Source organism: Lagenorhynchus albirostris, chromosome X, assembly GCF_949774975.1.
Source record: "Lagenorhynchus albirostris chromosome X, mLagAlb1.1, whole genome shotgun sequence".
Classification (NCBI taxonomy): Eukaryota; Metazoa; Chordata; class Mammalia; order Artiodactyla; family Delphinidae; genus Lagenorhynchus; species Lagenorhynchus albirostris.
The window spans coordinates 25,613,214-25,633,781 of NC_083116.1; the positions used below are offsets into that span (position 1 = coordinate 25,613,214).

A 20,568-nucleotide genomic window follows, 5' to 3' on the forward strand; every position below is an offset into this window, starting at 1 on the left:
ACTCATCTGTTTTTTCGTTGTCATTTGTGCTGTGGGTTCTCTTTTTGAGTGCAAGCCTACTTTTTTCTCGGATTGTCACATCTACCAATTTTAAAGTTTATTAGATTTATTCTTATATTCTATTTTATAGAATATAAGAATATACTGTAATTGGGGGAAAATGTGGGCCTTAGAGGGCTTTACCAGGTTTAGAGAGGGTTTCCCGTCTTTCAAGAAAACTAGCAATCTCAGGGGGGAAGACTGCAATGTTTGGAAATATTCGTAAAATTGTTTCACCCTGTCAGCCTTGCATTCAAGCTCCTTGAGAGCTGCCACCAGAGCTTTAATTGACTTGTTCAGGCTTAATGAATATTTATTAAGAAAAAGTTAAATCAACCATTTTGCTACAGGATTGAAGCTCAGTGAAACCACTGCAGGGATAATTTTGCCAAAGCTGCTGTCACGGGGAGAGGATTATTTTTGAGGCTGTCATTGCAGGTTCTTTTACACTTTTATAGCTAGGGCATCGTGAGTCAGTAAATAAGCAAATACCTCCTGCTTGGAGGGTGGGCAGTTTGGCAGGAAAGTGGTCGTTCTGAGGTTTTCAACAGCTAGAGGCTAATAGGGGCCAGTGTGACTCCTTACTTCAAAAGGCTCACAGCTTCTGAGGCACAAAGAGAAATTCAGTTAGATTCTACCTGATTACATTAGGAAGTGCAAATCCAAGTGAAGGGGCAGAGGGAAAGTCTTCATTTGGGGCTCTTTCTAGTTGTTTCTCTGAGCACAGGATTGGGCATGGATGGATGTAGATTCTTTCTAGTCATCATCTACCTTGCTGCCGAGACTGCAAGCCCCTGAGGTCAGGAGCCAAGTGTGCTTTCCCCTCAGCCTGGAGAGGAGAGGAAGAGAGTGTAGGCTCTCCCCACAACCGTCTTGTCCAGGTGATGTTTGGTTACAAGGACAGCAATGGCTGTCAAAGAACTTGGGTATCCTGTCTATTCAAATGGGTTTGTGAACTCTCAAGTGTTGAGGATGCTAAGACAGTGGCGGTAGGTTGGGACAATGGCAGACACTCCTAATACTTTCCTCCATCCTGTCCTAACAACAGTGCCCTCCCAGGGAGCCTTCTGAGAAAGTCCAATTGCACCATCTTCACTGAATATAAATGGTTTGTCCATGATTCTTAGTCTTAGATGTAAGGGAAGTCTCCTAGCAACCTCATTCTTTCACACTCAGGCCTGGAGGCAAGTTCCAGTAATTCTCAGTGCCACCAACCACTCTCTTCCAAGACCTTGCTTTTTTTTTTTTTAACATAAATTTATTTATTTATTTTTGGCTGCATTAGGTCTTTGTTTCTACACATGGGCTTTCTTTAGTTGCGTTGAGCAGGGGCTACTCTTCACTGTGGTGCATGGGCCTCTCATTGCGGTGGCCTCTCTTGTTGTGGAGCATGGGCTCTAGGTGCGCAGGCTTCGGTAGTTGTGGCACGTGGGCTCAGTAGTTGTGGCATGTGGGCTCAGTAGTTGCGGCTCACGGGCTCTAGAGTGCAGGCTCAGTAGTTGTGGCGCATGGGCTTAGTTGCTCTGCAGCATGTGGGATCTTCCCAGACCAGGGCTCGAACCCATGTCCCCTGCATTGGCAGGTGGATTCTTAACCACTGCGCCACCAGGGAAGCCCGACCTTGCCTTTTCTTTAGTCTAGATCGATAGGGGTGATACTGTGAGTCCTCCCAGTAACCCCAGATTCAAAAGAAATTTCCTGATGGGACGTTAAGTTCTGTGTGTTCCCACAACTGAATGCAGATATATTGTCGCTGAGTTTTATATCTGCCAAGCGATCTGGTAATAAATGGATGCCCAGGAAGCCCAGTTCAATAGGGTGAGGATACGAGGGGAGGGGTATGGCCGAGAGTAGCTGAACAGCTGGCTCAGATTTTGAAAGTAAACTCTCCAACTGATAATAGGCTTTGGTGATTTATGACCCTATGAGACATGTCAGTGCATCTTCTGCTTCACTGAGTCTGGACTCTGAGGAATAATGGTTTTGCTTCTTGCTTCTCCATTTGTTCTCATCTTTTTCTATGTTCATCTTCCCAAGTCACAGTTGGCCCTTTCTCACTACCCAATACCAGGAAGGTGATATATAGGACCATTTCTTCCACGATCCTACCAAGGTTTCCTTACCTACATTTGCCCTTCCTGTTTGGAGACTGTCCTATAGACAGAGTGTGATCAGATGTGAGTGTTAACAGGGCAAGAAAACCAATGCAGAGACCAAGAGGCATTCTCCTCTTGTGCACAGGGGGAGTGTGACATCTGAAGGGCAAAGACTGTTTGGCAGACCTGGTTGGCGAGTCTGATCCTATGTGTAAGCAAGATATATAGCTACCTATAGTCTAACTTGAGAAAGACTAAAAGCACCTCTTGCTTCTCCCTTCCTCCCAGGAGCAAAACACTCAACCCCCACCTAAACCCAAGTTGTGCTCCACTGTCCACTGCCACAGCACCTGAGATGAACTTCTTTGAGGAAAGGAACTGGAGTTCCTGTTAAAATAGAAATCTGTTATTTTGTAAGACTTGGAGACATTTGGTACTTGAACTGATTTCAGCAGCCACCAAGGGGACCACTGCTGTAATCTAGTCACTGAATCTGCTCTCTAGAGAGTCATTCTCTTCTGGGGGCTGCTACAGGTGTCCTAATCAAAGAAAAGGAAAGCACTTGAAGAGTTATAAAGTGTGAGTGTTTCACCAGATAAATGGCATTTCAGAGGACAGTGAAAATGATAGTAATATGCTGAAGCCTGCAGGCCAAACTGACTGCCTCGTGTTTATCAGCCTACACTTCCTAATCTTCTGAGAGTTTCCCTTTCCCGCTCCTATCTTTCTCTCGCCAAGGCCTTGTGTTCCTTGCTCCCTAACTCCCTAACCCCAGATATCTTTATTTCCCTAGCATCTCAGCTGCACTCTTCTTCCTTTCTGGCTTAGTTTCAAATTATCCCTTCTCTTTCTCCTATCATTACCCCCTGTTTTCTTTGGTGATCATCATCTAAAACTGGTCTGTATTTAAACACTTGCTTTATTTGTTGGATACAACTATATTGCATGTTCAGTATATATAATTTAGATTAGATCATTAGCCTTTTGTTTCTCTCTCAGAAGCATTCTAAGATCAAGTCTAATCCTAAATTCAGGATTTCTTTCTGCACTCTAGATCAGTGGACCTGGGTGGAGTAAAGATTTTCCAGTGGGACATTAGGTTATCATCAGTAATTAAGGCAGCAGCACAAAACGTAGCCAATTAACTAAGAGGACTAAGACACATACTTGGAATGACATGGGAAAGCAGTTGGAAGTGTTTTTTTTTTTTGCGGTATGCGGGCCTCTCACTGTTGCGGCCTCTCCCGTTGCGGAGCACAGGCTCCGGACGCGCAGGCTCAGCGGCCATGGCTCACGGGCCCAGCCGCTCCGCAGCATGTGGGATCTTCTCGGACCGGGGCATGAACCCGCGTCCCCTGCATTGGCAGGCGGACTCTCAACCACTGCTCCACCAGGGAAGCCCGGAAGTGTTTTTGAAGATCATCAATCCTGAGTTTGGGCACTTCCTCAGGAGGCCAGATCTGGCAATGGGAGGATGGGAGATCAGGGTTAGGGTCAAGGCAAGTGTTTGAGGAGAGGGTCCCAAGGGGTGGAGGAGATGATCACTGGTGGTGATCCTGCAGTTGGGGTGGGGAGAGGCATAATCCTTTGTGAAGATCACCTGTCACGTGACTGTACATCATTGGTAAGGCTTCTGGTGGGAAGTAAATTGGTGACTAATAACTTCTTGGCACCTGCACCCAAGTAAAGTTTAAACAGCCAAAGCCCAGAGACAGAATTCTTTCTTTACAATTTTATTTACAAAATGTATTAAAACTTTGTACAATACCTCATGGCAATGAGGCTCCGTAATTTACGCCCACACATGCAATTTACGCTTTTACGGCCATTAGTTTGCTTGGCAATGTTTCTGTTCACTGAAGTACAGCTTTAACAACAAAAAGAAAATAATTGGAAAAAAAAATCTTCAAGTGACTACCGCCAAACTCCCGTAGCTTGAAGTTAGTAGCAGAAATTTGAAGCAATCAATGTTTCTTTAAACATGCAAGTTTTTAAAAAATAACAAACCAATTTACCCGCCTCTTCATTCCCAGTGAAGTTTCCTCTCTGAAAAATTGATTTGAGTCAACTAACATCCACTTCTCTTTAAACAGTGCCTATGAGAAGTTTGTGTGTAGGTCGGTTAGCTTCCCGCGCCGGAACATCATAGCATTCAGAAGTTGAAAAATCAGTTTCGTGAAAACAAAACAAAAACACAACAGCTTTCCTTTTTTGTTCAATACCATTTAAAATTTGACAGGTGAGTCGTTTGCTTATGACACAATTTTTTGGAATGAAAGTTTATATTACACTTTTCCGGAAACTTTTCGTTGGAAATGAGACTTGTACCTTTCTTTTCTGAAGACGAGCAAATGTGCAGCAAGTCAACTAGAGCATCTAAGGGTCACACTTGGGAAATGAATTTGAGCTCCCAGTTTTTACTGTCTGGAAACTTCCCAGTGCACGTCACTGATGAGAGCAAACTACTGAACTACAGAAAGCATACGTCGTTCTATTGGAGGTAATTAGTGAGCGGAGACTATTTCCTCTGACTGTTCTGATGATGCCAATGGCAGGTACGCAGTTAGTTACTTGATAGCCCGTGGAGCAGTGGAGCGATCTTCGGAGTCAGTAGAGAGACTGCTCCAAGCATGGACCTGGGAATGAGGCTGAGGCCCTCGGTTTAGCAGTAGGTTTGGGAATGCATTTTAGTCTTTGCAAACTAGAAAAGGACACATGCAGTCTGATGGAGAGCCATGGGCAATCACAGGCAACAGCTGGTAAGACAGACCTAGCAAGAGTAAAAGTTAGATGAGAACTGTGGTCTGAACCCACTGGCCCGCCTTGCAATGCGGTCCTGTCCCCGTGGTGTACGCTTGAAAGGCATACTTAGCAGAGAAAGCAGAGCTAAACACAGTGTTGTTTCTGAGAAAGATATTCCAAACACATTTGGGAGTGTCGGCAGCATTTCCCTCACCTCAGTGCTAAATACTCAGCTGTCGTGACTTAAAACGCACACTGAAGCAAGAAAAACAGATCTGTGAGCTGAAATTCCAGGCTTCTCAGAAAGCCCCGGGGTCCGTTTTTAGGAAAGCACCGAGAGGTATGCTTAATAGTGCCCGTCCCTTGCTACACACAAGTCAATTTCGAAAGCTATGTGAATCCCTTCACCGAGTGGGAAGTTAGCAAAGCATTTTCACAAAACCATTTCAAAACACAAAAGTCACTGTTCAGTCCCTTTTCCAAAGTGTTTCAATTTTCTTAAGTGTTGCATTTACATTCTAAAGATATACACATTTCAGCAAAGTTGAAAGGAAATAGGGTGCACAGAACATCACCACCAACAGGAAATACCAAAAACATCTGGTCAGCAGATCCTAGAAGAAATGCCAGTCTGTCCTCCCAGACAGGGAGTCAGATTTGTTTTTTTTAAATCAGGAGGAATTATTTAAATCAGGAATAATTATTTTAGCTAAGATGGGCCGATTTGCTGAATTAGAATTTTAAATTTGTCTGTGTGTGTGTGTGTTAAAGAACATGGTGTTTGTATACTGTGCAGTGGTATCAAAGAATGGCTTTTGTTGAATTGACTTTTTTTAAAATAAGATTAGTTTTCGCATACTGGAATCTTGCATGTCCATTTTTTTGTTGATTTTATTTTAATTTTTTCAAGCAAAGCAAAAAGATTTCAATGATGATTTGCATTGTCGCGAGTCTCAGAGTATTCCATAAGGCACTGAAGGAAAAAAAAAATCAGTTTTTCCTATTGAAAGGTCATTGCACCATCAGCAATATTCGTGTCATGCCCGACACCAAGGAGAGTGAAATCTGGCTCAGGATCCTTGAAGCAGCCACGTTTTCGGTGATTCCTCTTGTCACTTGCCTCCAGTGGGAAGGGATCTGCAAAGGCAAGGGGGAAATTTAAGTTTGAACGGGCTTTCTATTGGGAATGGAAGTTTACTATGGCTCAGTCTATCCTGGACAAAAACCACGGCTCTTTTCTCACACTGGCATCTCTGAGGCTGCACCCTGCTTGATTGGCTTTAGCCAACAGGTCTGTTTAAATTCTTTCACTTGAAGCAAATGCTTTGCAATAGGTTAAATTAGGTTCATTTTTTTACTATGCATTGTACCAAGGAATACACGGGCATTGCATGATGTCTAACTCAAAAAGCGTTCATCACTTAGGGTGTAGGTATACTAGAAAGCCTTCGTGGCATTTCAATATAGATACTCAGGACAACGACACTGTAGAGTATATTCTGATTGCAGAACCTGTGACAGGACTGTTTACCTAGGACAGAGTGGAAGCAGTGTTCTACGGCTCGCTCAATTGAAATCCATTTGACTGCTCATTGCCAGAAAGGTCACAGCTTGTTTCTCTTCATATCTACAACCTTAGTTATTAAAGTCAGAAAATAGCACATGGACTGTAAAGAGACAGCACATTCCAGGAAGAGGCCAGAACAGTGATACCCACGAAGGGGATTGGCTTCCATGGGGGTGTTTGCCTTGATATTATGGGCCTGATTGAGATGTTGATGCTGCCCTCCTTTTGGAGGCATTAACTAGTGCAGGGAGTTCATTTGCCCCCAACTCTGAAAACTTAAGACCACTTTCATGCCTCCTTTTCAAGCTCACATCCATCCTCTCCATCCTTTCCCTCTACACTAATGGGACCCTTCTTTTTCTCATGAGCTAATGCTGAATTTTATCCCAAAGGAATGACATGATCATTATCTACCACTGGCCCTGGAATAAAAGTATCTGTAAGAAGAATGTCAAAGATGCATCTGAAGGCCAAAAGCCCCAAAGAAGCAGAATAAGACTAACATAGAAGTGGGTAAACCTCTTCCTTGGAATCACTATGGTCCAGAGTCATATCTATCTCAGAAGTTTGGGGAAAGCTTATGTCTATGACAGGAAGATCAACCCTCTTCTCTCTCTATTGGCCATGGGATGTCATTTCCCACCTGCATAACTTTGGGAAAGCCACCTAATCTCTCAATGCCTCTGTTTCCTGTTTTTAAATGGGGGTAGATGAGATATTACCACTGAAGGAAAGGTCCTCTGGGAACAAAGAACATCACCCCTTCAGTTATCTAGAATGTTTTCCACTTAACGTAAGATGAACTCTTTAAAGCAGGAACGCTTCCCCAGCAAGAATGTCTATGGCTGCAGAAGGAAAATTGATTCTTTCGAAATGGGCGGCATGAACAAAGTTAATATTTTCTAGGAAGACTAAACAGAACTGTATTAGAGGAAAAATGGAAATCTTTTTCCTTAACCTCAGGCATTTTGAGGTCTTGAAAATAAGAAGGATTTCCAAAATATTGAAGAAACCAAAGAAGCCAGAAGTAGTTGTGAACAGCAATGAGGAAATGGGAAAGAATTTCTTAAAACAGTGAGCAGAGTGAGCCCTAGGGTGCAGTGAATCTGGAACGCCTGATGGTTGGTCACCTGCCCAGGCATCCTGGGGGCCCCTCTTCCAGTGGGTGGCCAGTAACCCAAACAGGCAGCAGGTCATCAAGAGGCCGTCTGCTCCCCAGTGGGTGCTGGATCTGAGGCGTGTGTTCCCACAATGAGTCCAATAACCCAGACTCTACTCTCAGCCATGGCAAATGAGAGATGACCCCCTTCTCTTTCAAGGATGTCTTTTTGTTAACTAGATTCCACCTAGATCATATTTTTGCAGCTGATTTACACTTGAGTCATTCTTCCTGAAGAATTACTGGTACCATAAACTGCTAAGGCTGGCTCTGATAATAGCAATAAAAGTAAAATCTCAGGGTGCTTCTCCATCTCTGCGCCCCTGAATGGACCCTGACAGATCTAGGCCAGCTCAGAGAACCGGAAGCCTGATAACTAGGTAACAAGTCAGAAGGCACTAGGAGATATTCCAGAACTTCTTGGGAAATAAAAGATGAGTGAGCAAAGACCAACATTCCCCTAACGTTACATCACCACACTGGCTGAGGACAGCAGAGCGGTTTCTATTTCCTGCTCAGCCTGCTTTGTGCCTCGACTGACACATGTCAGGTTTTTTCTGGCATCCTCTGAGACTTTTCCTCCTTGTCTTTCCCTCCATGACCTACACATTTACACATATATCCATCCCTCCTAAGGGCACCATTGATGATCTCTTGGCATCACTTATTAAACAGACATTTGCTCTTTAGGTGTCCCTGCTCAGAAAGGAGAAGTGAAGCCATGTAGAGCAGAGTATATCCCACATTCTCTCAGATCAATCGTACTACACCATGGATTCCTATATTTTTCAGGCCCAGAACAATACCCATAGTACAAATCCTTATCTCAACCCTTCTAGGATCACCATATGGGGGAATCAACTTGGTCATTAATTCACGAGCCCATTCTTTTTTCTTCTCCACTATGGGAAAACTCAGCACCCTCACGCCACTCTGTCCACATTTCTTTCATAAGATAGAATCCAACGTGGCTCCAAACTACCTATTTTAGGTATTTCCTGAAATCAAATTGAAAAATAAATTGGACAGTTCTTTTGAAATATATCAACATTTTTAGTTTTTTTTTTAATAAGCAGTTTCTACTTTCACAGGGGGAAAAAATGGTCTTCTTATCCTAAAACTGTCTGCATATGTAACACTGGCCATCACTAAGATGACACTGAACTTTGCAATGGCTTGTTTGCGGAGGCTTTCCCCAGGTTTTCATCCTAGGGATGATTGCCAAGGTGCTAGCTAACTGGGCTGTAACCACGTTGGCATCGATGTCTATTTGAGTGTGATTTTTGCCTCAGTTAGCCCGAATTTTGCTTCACAAAATGGGTCAGCCAAGATGACGAAAGGAAAGCCAGAGTACCAGAAGTTGTGGCAAGTTAATTTCTTATGCTCTTCCCCCAGGTTTAATGTTCTGGGCCTCCACTTCAGGACTGTAGCATTCTGCCCAAATTGCTGATTCCAGTTTGGTCTCCCTCTCTCCCTCTCTCCCCTCCTCTGTGTCTGTCTGCCTTTTTGTCACTCTCCTTCCCTTTCTCCCTCCCCCTTCCTTCAATTCCTTAAGTTACATCCTCTGAGACAGCTTTCTCTAGAATCTTACTACTCCCTAGACCAGCAGCATCAACACGACCTGTGAGCTTGTGAGAACTGTAGAACCTCAGGCCCCATCCCAGAGCAGCTGCCTCAGGACCTGCATTTTTATAAGATCCCCAGGTGGTTCATATGCATATTGCCAGTTGGGAAGCACTGCTCTGGGCCTTTAATGAGAGACTGAGGCTATAGGAGTTGGGGAGCAGGGACATAGATTCTCAGATGGAATGGCTGATAATAAAGAGGGTCTGGAGGCTGTGTGACCCTAAGCCCTGTTACAGAAAGCTTCCTTTTGGGGAACGTAGGAGCGATTGAATATACACCCTCATGTCAAGTGCATAAGAAGGAGGGCAAATGGAGGCTTGGTGAAGTCTCTCAAGACATTTTTGTAAAGAAGTGAGACATAGACTTAGGATCTGCTCTCCATTTGACAGGATCCCACTGGGGTTTCAAGGTTTCTGGAGAGCACCAGGCCACGCGTAGAGAGCGGTGGCGTGGTTTAGTGAAGAATACAGCTACAGGAGGAAGAAGAGCTGGGTTCTAGTCCCAGAACTGCCACTGCCTAGCTGTGTTGCCTTTAGCAAGTCATTTGATGTGGCTGGTACCTCGTTACCTGAAAGGGGAAATATTTTCTGCCCCATTACCTCAACTGAGGCAATAGATGTGAGAGCACTTGGAAAACTGATATGCAGATTTCAGGTGTATTATTTCTTTGGATGCCAATATCTCAGAATTTGGGATAAGTAAGCTAGGCTGAAATCACCCATGTACTCTCTTATGAGAAAGCAATAACATGCCCCCAATTGTAATGGGCCTATATAACCTACTCAAGAGTAAAATATTTTAAGCACGCTGGAACATGAAATGCTTGCATGCAAACAGTGCTAATTGCAGATGAATCCACGTATTGTCCATTCAACAATGCAATGGGAACACTTTGTTAGTGGGTTAGTCGGTGGCAAAAGGCTGCAGCCTGCAGCAGGAAAGAACAACCAGCAACTTCATCAAACAAGATAATGCCTTCCATGGTGAGGACAAATGATTTATGTGGATGAAATATCATTTAAAAATTGGCTGAATTTAGATCCGCACCATGAAATATAAGGTCAAAACACAGATGCATTTGTAGAAATTCAAACACATGGACATTGACTCAAGAGGTCAAAAATCTACCTAGAATAAAGGCTACGAAGTTTCTAATTGTTCTGTTCCACTTCGGATAGGTGTGTTACTGATGACAGATGCACGTGAAGGTAACAAAACTATTTTCTCTTAAACACTTCCAGAATGGAGATGTTATCCTAACTCAAGCTTGCCTTTGAACATGTCTGAGTTATTGGTGAGTTTTAGCTATAGCTGCCAGAATCAAGGTGGCATCAGTCAGGTTCATTTAAGTATGAATTTGGGAACAGCCAGCAGCAGGGAACCTAGACTGTCCTTTGGGAGACACGTACCTCAATGAACATCAGTTCCAAGAAAGGGACAACAAAGGAACTCAAAGATTAAAGAAATTGTCTCAGGCTTATACTTAAGAGATCCACCACACCCCTATAGAAGCACTACCTTTCTCAAGGTAGCAGCTCCCCATTTCCATTCCTCATTTTAACATCAGTTCCAGAGAGCTGCTTTCTCTAGAGCTTCACTGTCCAATATGGTAGTCACCAGCCACATGTGACTATGGAACACTTGATATGTGGCTAGTGTGAATTGACATGTGCCATAAGTATAGAAGACACCCCTGATTTCTAAGACTTAGTATGAAGAAAAGAATGTAAGGGCTTCCCTGGTGGCGCAGTGGTTGAGAGTCCGCTGGCAGATGCAGGGGACATGGGTTCGTGCCCCGGTCCGGGAAGATCCCACGTGCCGCGGAGCGGCTGGGCCCGTGAGCCATGGCCGCTGAGCCTGCGCGTCCGGAGCCTGTGCTCCGCAACGGGAGAGGCCACAACAGTGAGAGGCCCGTGTACCACACACAAAAAAAAAAATATATATATATATATATATATATAAAAGAATGTAAAACACTTCATTCACTTTTTACATTGATAACAAGTTGAAATGATAATACTTCGAATATACTGGGATAAATGAAATATATCATTAAATTAATTTTGCTTGTGTTACTTTAGAAAATGGCTAGAAGAGCACTTAAAATTACACATGTGGTTCACATGTGGCTTGCAAATATTCCCACTGAACAGTGCTGCTCTAGAGAATTTCTTTTTCCTTTTGGGTCACAGACCACAATTTAATTACAACTATGCTATTAGGAAAGCACCACTGTCTGACAAGAAAGCACAACCATTATTTTCAAAGAATCAAATGGTTGCAAAGAATAGACAATTCCTGAAACAACAAACCAAACTGAAAGACAAGAAAAGAAAAAGAGATTGACATACAGTAACATAAGCTGATTAGTTTACTAGACCTTAACCGTACCCCTAGATCTTAACACTCTCTGTTCCATACACGTTGTAGCCTTCTCTGTATGTAGCGTAATTTTGAGTGTTGGTGGCAGGAGCAGGCTTAAAGTTTTGGGTGTTCTTTGTGAGTTTCATGCGTTTGGACTCTGCCCGTGATTTGTAACAGAATTCTATCAAAGCCACCATCATGGCCAGCCCCAGACCTCCGACAAGTATATAGAAAACGCCTGCCACATTGCTGAGGCTCAGAGCGCTGGTCTTGTCCTAAGAGAAATGAACAAGGTGATTAGTTCTTGGGGAAAACAAAGACAATGGGACATTATAATGCATTGCAACAGTATATGATAGTTCTAAGTTGTAAAATAGCTAAACATTGATGTAAATGCTATGACTCAACTCTGGCAACTGGCTGATGTTTCACAATGGCCAGCAAGATGGTAGATGGTGCTTCTGTTGACAGTTGTGATCCTCCCCTAAATGTTCTTTTAGTTTGACTCCTTAAATCCATTAGTACCTCAAGATGGTGTCAACAACTAAATAAACAGCACTCGGCCATGGGAGCAAAAGTGGAAACACAAGCACAACTTAGTCCTCTGCCGGCTTCGATAAACACCATTTGCCAGAGTTGAGCTGTGACATCATCTCTGTCAATGTAACACTCTTTTCATTTGGGAACTTGAAGCACTCTTTCCCCTCTCTGCCCCGCAACACCTCTTTCTCCCTTGTCAACAACTGGTCTTTAAGATGACAGGTGAGAACGTTAGAGGTTCCTGATATTCATATCTGGGGAGTTACCTCACAAGGGTTTGTTTTAAAAGGATTAACTCTCCCCTTTCACCCAGTGGCTGAGAAATTGCTCCTTTGGGGACTGGTTGCTAAGGCCTCATCCTCAGCGCAGCAAGTCTTTGTGCTGCGGGAACAAGGGCACAGCACAAAGAATTGGCTCTGTTCCCTCTTCCTGAGAGTTTAAGGACCCGCTGGGTCCTGAATTGGCTCCATACAAATCAGAAAACTTTTCCAGGAGGCTGATGATTAAAAAAAAAATCCGGCTCATTTTTAGCTTTTACTCCAGGGAATGTAGAGAATAATTAGGAAAAAAACCCAAAACAAAACACCCCTATACTCATCTGCTCTCTATTTAAAATGGGGGGAACATCGAGGAAGCCGGTCAGTGACTTTCAGGTCAAACTGCAAATCTGACTAAGCTATCTGCCTGTATGAAAAAGCAGAAACTGAACTGCTGAACAACGGAAAGAAAAAAGTTGGTGCCTTGAGCCCTACCTTGAGGTAGGACACAGCAAGGGCCAGGAGCCTTTCTTTGAAAAAAATAAAATAAAGTAGCATTTTGTAGTCTTTTTAGAGGGAATGTAACCATTTTGCTGCTGAATACAACGGAATGGAATACCCAAATTGTCAAGCCAGTGAATTGAGTATCTTATTCAAATGATAGCACAGTGACCAGATGATGGCCATGGCTGACACTCAACACTGTGGCTCAGCCAGTCCTGGTATCACGTAAAGAATTAAATGCAAAGACAATATGGCCATGTCCTGATTCTGTTTTCATAGGAGCCAGTCCTGCACTTGTTTACCTTAATAAAAAGGCCAATTGGAATTAAGTCGCATGATCGGGAAGAGGGGTAGGGACATGCCTCATGTCTACAACAACCTTGCAAATAGTCACTCTTCTAGGATGAGTGACAGTTAGCTAGACAAGTGGTAAGAATTTCTATAACTTAGGAAACAATGGATCATCTCCTTAAGGAGGCAGGTGAAGCTGTCTGCAAGGATGTTCCACAGTCCATTAGGAAAAGGACCAATTTCTGGTAACCTGCCCTCTCCCATTAGATTTTTATATGTATGTGGTTTTTGATGGGGGAAAAAGTGTCCTTTACATCACCCATGTAAGCCGTAGCAACAAAGTTTCAAGTTCCATGTATTTAAGTTTCAAAGAATTCCCTGCTGTGGGATGTAGAAAACCAGTAGCAAAATGGTTCACTGCACAAGGAAAATGAGTGACATTTCATGAAATGAATTAACTGATACCACAATATTAGTTCAAAAAAAGGAAAGGCAAAAATTGAAACTAAAAAGGAACTTTCTTAGGGGAGCAAAGGGGGGCAGGAAGGAGGCGGGGAAGAGTGTTTCATGCTTATCAATGTGATGTTATCCTGAGAAGGTATACCCTTAAGGAGCATGCGACTGAATTTTAAAAGTATTACGTACAGAGATTCAAATGACACCTTTGGAAGAGAGAAGTGTGACAGACTTAATGAGATTCGAGATCCAAATAGATGCTGAACTCAATACGACAGCAGCTGAGAGGAGGCTGGCTAATCATTCTGCTTACAGAGACCAGTCTTTGTTATTGATTTCTTTGACTGTTTTCAGGTGGGATCGACATAATATATTCATAACCAAAGGCATTTACAACTACAAAGTCTCTGACACTGTAAGAGGTTAAGAAAAAGTACTGTCACAACTGGATCATTTTTTGTTTTTTGGGTTGTCGTTGTTGTTCTATTTTCTCTTTGAACTTTCGAAATGTGAAATACAGTAAAACCCCCTTATAACACAGCTCGTGATTTTACTGCTTTGGGAACATGGTGGGTCAGATTGAGTTCCCTAATCGTAAGGATAGCTCGCTGGAGTCGATGACTGATGTCACGTGGCAGGCCTCTGAGACTGGTGTTTGCCTCATTCCCTCAGCGCTGGTGTTATAAAGGGGTCCCACTGTGTCAGGGAGTGTCTGTTGGGAAGGAAAGCCGTTTTAGGGTAGAAAATAAACAGTGGTTCAAAATGTGATTGCTAATCAGTACAAAAAGACCTTCAGCGACTGACCTTACTCCCGGAGTCCTTCGCTCCGCATTCCCCCTTATCGTACCACCATTTGTTTTTCAGCTTGTCTAAGATGCCTTGTTCACTGAGTTTCAATACTGCAAGGTTTACAGGCGTTCTTCACGTGGGAAATAACATAAATAACATTATATTATGTTATTTTATGTTATTCAAGCTTCAAACTACTTTAAAACTATAGAAAGCGATAAAGCAGGGGGCCCTGGCCACAGAGTAATTTTAGACACTGCAGGCAACCTGAGCATTACCTTATAAAAATTAACACTACAGCAACGCTATATTTACCAGGGCCTGCCCATATCGCTTTGAGTAATCGGCACACACTGTTAAATAATGAGGATAGAAAAAAGGCACTCCTCAGATAGGCTGTGTGGGGTGAGGAGGGTCTCCCCTCAAGTGACAATTGTCGGCGGCAGCTTGCAGTAGCTTTGTGACGGAGGTGTGTTAGGTTTGATCTAACTGGGTGTCTTGTTGTACTTCCAGACAGAAAGCAAGTTTTATGGCAGAGTGGGGAAGGGAACGGGACCAGAAGGGGAGGCGTTTCCACATGTGGAGACAAAAGGATGAATCCGAACAGAATAGAAGATAGATTCTACGTGAATAACATGCCTTCTGATGAGTTGTCCTTTATTATACATATCTGTTGCCCAGCTGAAAATGAGCTCAGAAAGAACTGTACTACATACATGTCTTCACAAACTGCATTCTTATGCACGTACTTGTCTTAGTATTAAAGGTATAACGTGGACCTCTGAGTTTTGGATAAGAGTACTTCCAACAATGGGAGAACTGGTCTATGGATTGTTTTTGAGTTACTGATCAGCTCTCTCTCTGATATGGTCATAAGTCTGTGAGCGACTCAGATCACCAAAAGGTGAACTAGATTGTTTAAAAATGGATTATTAATATGGCATGACCTGAAATGGCAAGCTGACTGCCCCTATGGGTAGCGCTGTGGAGGAAGTTTAGATAAGCTGTTCTAGTGAGATAAGACTTCCTCAACTAAGAGGCTAATAAGTCCCCAGGAGGCCAGCCCACTGCTCCCTCGTCCTCCACCGCTTAAAGTGTGAGGACTTCTTTCAGAGCCACTGGGCAAACGCAGGATACTCTACTGGTTCTAGGATAGCGATCTTCTCTCTTAGAAATTTCTTCAGCTGTAAAATGGGAATAATGACCTTTACTCTGTCTCCTTTCTAGAGCTAATGAATCTTAAATAAAGTATCTCTAATAACTTTAGATTAAAAATGCATTATTTACAGAGGGTGGCATATTTCTATTATGAGGCAATAAACTACTGTGTGTTCAGATTCACGTGAACAATATTGCCAATACTAGTGCACGTTTTTCTGAATGCCACCAGTTTACCAGGAGGAAAACAGATATATTTATGTAACTATGAACATTCCATAGAATTTCTGAGCTTATTTTGGGTAACTTGGACCCACTGACATATCCAGTCATTGACAAGACTTCTGTTGTCACAGAGATCTGGCCTCTATCAGACCAAGTCCCCAAAGCCTATTTCCTTTCTTCTCCCCTTCGCTGTTGAGAGCAGAAGGACCATCTCATCTTGAGAATTCTGAGAAACATATCATCATTTTAAAATAATAGGCAATTTCAGAGTACTTGGGATTTGAAAGGCTGTAAACCTTTAGTGTCGCAGAGGTGACACTTTCTTGGGGAGTGCAGAGCTTGGCAGCCAGAATGTCTGCATTTTGTTTCTCACCAGGAAACTGAGGTCCTTTTATACTTTAAACAATTCCTTCAATCAATGCTCAGAAGCTGAGGCTTCTCAAATGCTAGCCAGACTTGCTTGGAATGCAAAGCAACAACAGATACTCAAATAAAAATTGGAGCCTCTTTAGGATATTACTGGCAGTGAAAGTTAAGTCTTAGACTTTTAAGGGACAGACAGGCCATCTATGGCCCTGAGATCAGTGTTGGAACTGCCTTCTCCCCTAATCCCCACTGTCTGGCCTCCTCCTCTCTCCTTTCCCCCTATTATTTTTTACTTTATCACCACCACCTTTCTTCCAGTGCTGTGCCTTAAGCTAGGCACTGGGACCCAGGCTAAGGATTAGGACAGTCGGCTTAAGTTGCAGGGGAGATGCTTTCCAATGGCATATGGGTGACTGACTCCATCAGGACCTCAGGAAAAATTACAAAGCATTTTTTTCTTCCTTTCTGTGCTTCCTTTTTTCTTATTGTAAAGGGCCCAGTGTCTTCACGCTGCTCTCTAAGCCCTTACCAGGCCCCGACCTCCCTCAAGCTACTATACTCTTCAAATTACTTCATTCAATTTCTTTAGTACAGCTGCTCTTACTAGATCTCAGGAACAGAGCAGTCTGATTAAAGGCCGTCACACTAAGGTCCAAATAGAGACCTTTCCCTAGAGATCCTGGGTTTTAAAAAATTTGTCAACCCTTAAGTGAACTAGGTTGATAAAAGTGTGACATGTTCGTTTAGAACAATGGTTCTCAAAGTGTGGTCCAAGGACCCCTGGAGGATCCCTGAAAACTTTTCATCATAGGGTCTGTGAGGTCAAAACTATTTTTGTAATAATACTAAGGCATTCTTTGTCTTTCTTACTCTTATTCCCTCATGATGTACAGTGGAGTTTCCTGGAGGCTACATGACATGTAATATCACAACACATTGAATGAAGAAGCAGAAATGAGAATCCTAGTCTCTTATATTAAGCCAGACATTAAAGCTATTTGCAAAAATAGGACAATGCCGCTCCCCACTAATTTTTTTAAAAAGTTATTTTTCATAAAAAGTATGTTATTTATGTTAATATACATTGGGTTTATTATTTTTAAGGGAATTAATACATTATTTTAAAATTCTTCAGTTTTAATTTCTGATATGTTAAGTGTTAATAGACTTAATACATATGAACAAAGTCTTTTGGGGGTTCCCTATAACTTTTAAGTGTGTAAAGGGGTCCTGGGATAAAAAGGGTTGAGATGCACTGGTTTTAGAGGAGGGTAGATTTTTCCCCTGCTGGGGCCTAGTCTGGGCTGCCACCCTCCACTCCTGCCAAAACCCAGGCTGAGCATTTAAGCATCCAGGTCAGCAACTTAGCATCCTACTTTTCTGACAAATGGCCTACCCCTGCCTTAGGCCATCAGGTGGCTCCCACAGAATGGTTGGTAGCTGCTCTCTTCGCCCATGGCATCCACGGTTACAGTAGAGGTTACCTTAGAGCAATGGTTCTCAATCGGGGGTCATTTTGTCCTCCAGGGGACACTGGACAATGTCTAGAGTCATTTTTCACTGTCACAACTGGGAGGGTGGGGAATGCTACAGGCATCTAGTGGGTAGAGGCCAGGGATGCTGTTAAACACCCTACTTGGCACAGGGAGGCCCTTCACAACAAAGCCCCAGATGTCAACAGTACCGAGGCTGAGAAACCCTGCCTTAGAGCGTCCAGACCTCATCTGTTGCCCCAGGGCTTTAGAGAAATCTGACAAACGATATACCCTTAGAAGTTTAGTCTTTGATTGGAAAAAAAAAAATCACAGGGCTTAAGGAACCTGGCAGGGAACCAATGTGCACTTGGGAACTTCTAAATAAAAATGAAGGAGAAAAACAAACATTTTAAGAAGTAGCACAGGCAAGGAGCATAAAAGCTGTAATCAGAAATCACAGATAATACCACTTAACAAGGTTAGGATAGCTGCCAGGAAAAGAAAGTACTTTAAAGGCCAAATCTCCTCGAATTGTATGTTGCTGCGGGGTGGAATAAATTCCCAAGATGGCAGAGAAAAACTGCTTGTAACCACGTAATTTTCTCTCTTACTGTACCTTACTGGATGTATTGCCAAACTCAATTCAAATCAACCAAATGTATTGACACCCTCCTCCCAACACACACACACACACACACACACAATTTGGTATTTTAAAGGAAGTGGAATTAGGTGGACATCTGGTCATTTTAAATGTCACTTTCCTCATGATGCCATTTTTGTTCCTCACCCAATATTTTCTCTCCCTCCTCCTTCCTCTTCTACCTGGCCTTATTATTTGGGCCCAGGTCTTGTGTCTCCCTCTAGGCTGTGTTTCTCAAAGGGAGGCACCATGACTTATGTATTTGTATTCCCCACTTAGAATAGTTCTCTCAATAAATACTTGATTAGAAAACTCTCTTTTAGCTTTTGTTTTTCAGCCTAGTACTTCACACATAATAAAATTAATATTATTATCGGTCAAGTTTAATAATCACTTTAAGAAGGTAGATTTATGGTCTCTATAAGTAAAGAAATCGAGGCACAGATAGGTTAAGTAATCTGCTCAAAACTGCACAGCAAATTATGGGGCAGGCCAGAAGGCAAATTAACACGCATCCAACTCTGTACTGTACATTCTCCAATGGAACACACAGAAAAGGGGTAGCAGTCCTCATTGTTTTCATTCTTAGGGCTTGGATGTTCATAATGAATTTTTTCTTTAGGGATCACCATACTCCAACTATCAGCCTAGCAAGGGTATATCTAGCAGCTGGGGCCTTTCACTGTGACGCAGCAATACGTCTCCAGGGGAATGTTTCAGAGCAATTACTGTAGGCCCTTAACTGGTACCTGAGAGAATTATAAGTCAGAAATATTTACTGTACTCACTTCAGTAGAGAAAAGAAAGAATTAAACAAAGTAGGTCAGATTCCTATCATGGAAATGAGGCAGGCATTCTCCCCTCTGAAGGGCTTGCTATGGACGTTTTGCTGAGTAGAGCACTCGTAAGACAAAAACACAGGTTGGCAAGCATAGGGAGAGAACAGGAGGGCTTTGTGATGTAATTTCAAGGGGTCTGGGAACATCCCCCTGTCCACAAGTATTTTCCTCACTGGTACCTTTATTTCCATCATGAGAATTTCACACCTTTAAGTTTGAGCAGCATTCCTTGTTAAAATACAAAGCTTCCTGAGAAATGGGAAAGGAAGCAAAGAGTAACTATTTCTAAACTCCAACTCTTTGTTCCATTTCGTTTAAAAAATGTTCGGGGGGGGGGGAAAGGGTGTAAACTTCTCCTATGTAAAGGGTGTAAATTGCACCCATGTCATAAAACTGTATATGGGTTGTTGATCAGATGGAGAGGATGAGAGTGAATGTGAACTAGATAGTCAGTTAACAGCATGTGAAGGTAGCACAGACCTGTGGCAGGATGACTATTCCTGAATGCTGCCAACAGTCACGGAGTGGCATCTATTTTTTTTTAAATTGGGATAGTAATGTAATTCATAATGCCTTGAAAATGAGTTCTGTTTTTGAAGAAAACATAACTAACTGATACAAATTTCTGCTTATCTCTGCCATCCACACCTGGTAACAACTCAGCGACAAAGCACTGTGCTCATTAATCCAGGGCATCCAGCCCCGGGTGGCGATTGTCTAGGTTCCCAGCTTGTTCCTGGGAGCTATGAACCGGCCATTGCAAAGTTCAGTGTCATCTTAGTGATGGCCAGTGTTACATATGAAGACAGTTTTAGGATTAGAAGACCATTTTTTTCCCCCTGTGAAAGTAGAAACTGCTTATTAAAAAAAAAAACCTAAAACTAAAAATGTTGATATATTTCAAAAGAACTGTCCAATTTATTTTTCAAGTTGATTTCAGGAAATACCTAAAATAGGTAGTTTGGAGCCACGTTGGATTCTTTCTTATGAAAGAGAGAAATGTGGACAGAGTGGCGTGAGGGTGCTGAGTTTTCCCATAGTGGAAAAGAAAAAAAAATGGGCTCGTGAATTAATGACCAAGTTGATTCCCCCATATGGTGATCCTAGAAGGGTTGAGATAAGGATTTGTACTATGGGTATTGTTCTGGGCCTGAAAAATATAGGAATCCATGATGTAGTACGATTGATCTGAGAGAATATGGGATATACTCTGCTCTACATGGCTTCACTTCTCCTTTCTGAGCAGGGACACCTAAAGAGCAAATGTCTGTTTAATAAATGATGCCAAGAGATCATCAATGGTGCCCTTAGGAGGGATGGATATATGTGTAAATATGTAGGTCATGGAGGGAAAGACAAGGAGATCACAGAGAAGTAAAAGAAATATGCGAGCAAGGATGGTGTATTTGCATAGTTAATTAGAAACTTGCTC

General features: G+C 42.6%; 1 protein-coding gene across 1 annotated transcript in view; it reads right to left on the reverse strand.

Moving 5' to 3' along the window:
* Window positions 1-3,858: 3,858 nt before the first annotated feature.
* The window catches only part of GRIA3 (glutamate ionotropic receptor AMPA type subunit 3), a 291,582-nt gene continuing 274,872 nt past the window's right edge, over window positions 3,859-20,568 (reverse strand). Inside the window, exons 15-17 of the mRNA XM_060138030.1 lie at window positions 14,446-14,560; window positions 11,621-11,868; window positions 3,859-6,014 (exon numbers count right to left, since the gene is read on the reverse strand). Of these exons, the coding sequence (XP_059994013.1) occupies window positions 11,623-11,868; window positions 14,446-14,560 (361 nt within the window). The 3' untranslated portion in view covers window positions 3,859-6,014; window positions 11,621-11,622. The remainder of the gene's footprint in view (window positions 6,015-11,620; window positions 11,869-14,445; window positions 14,561-20,568) is intronic.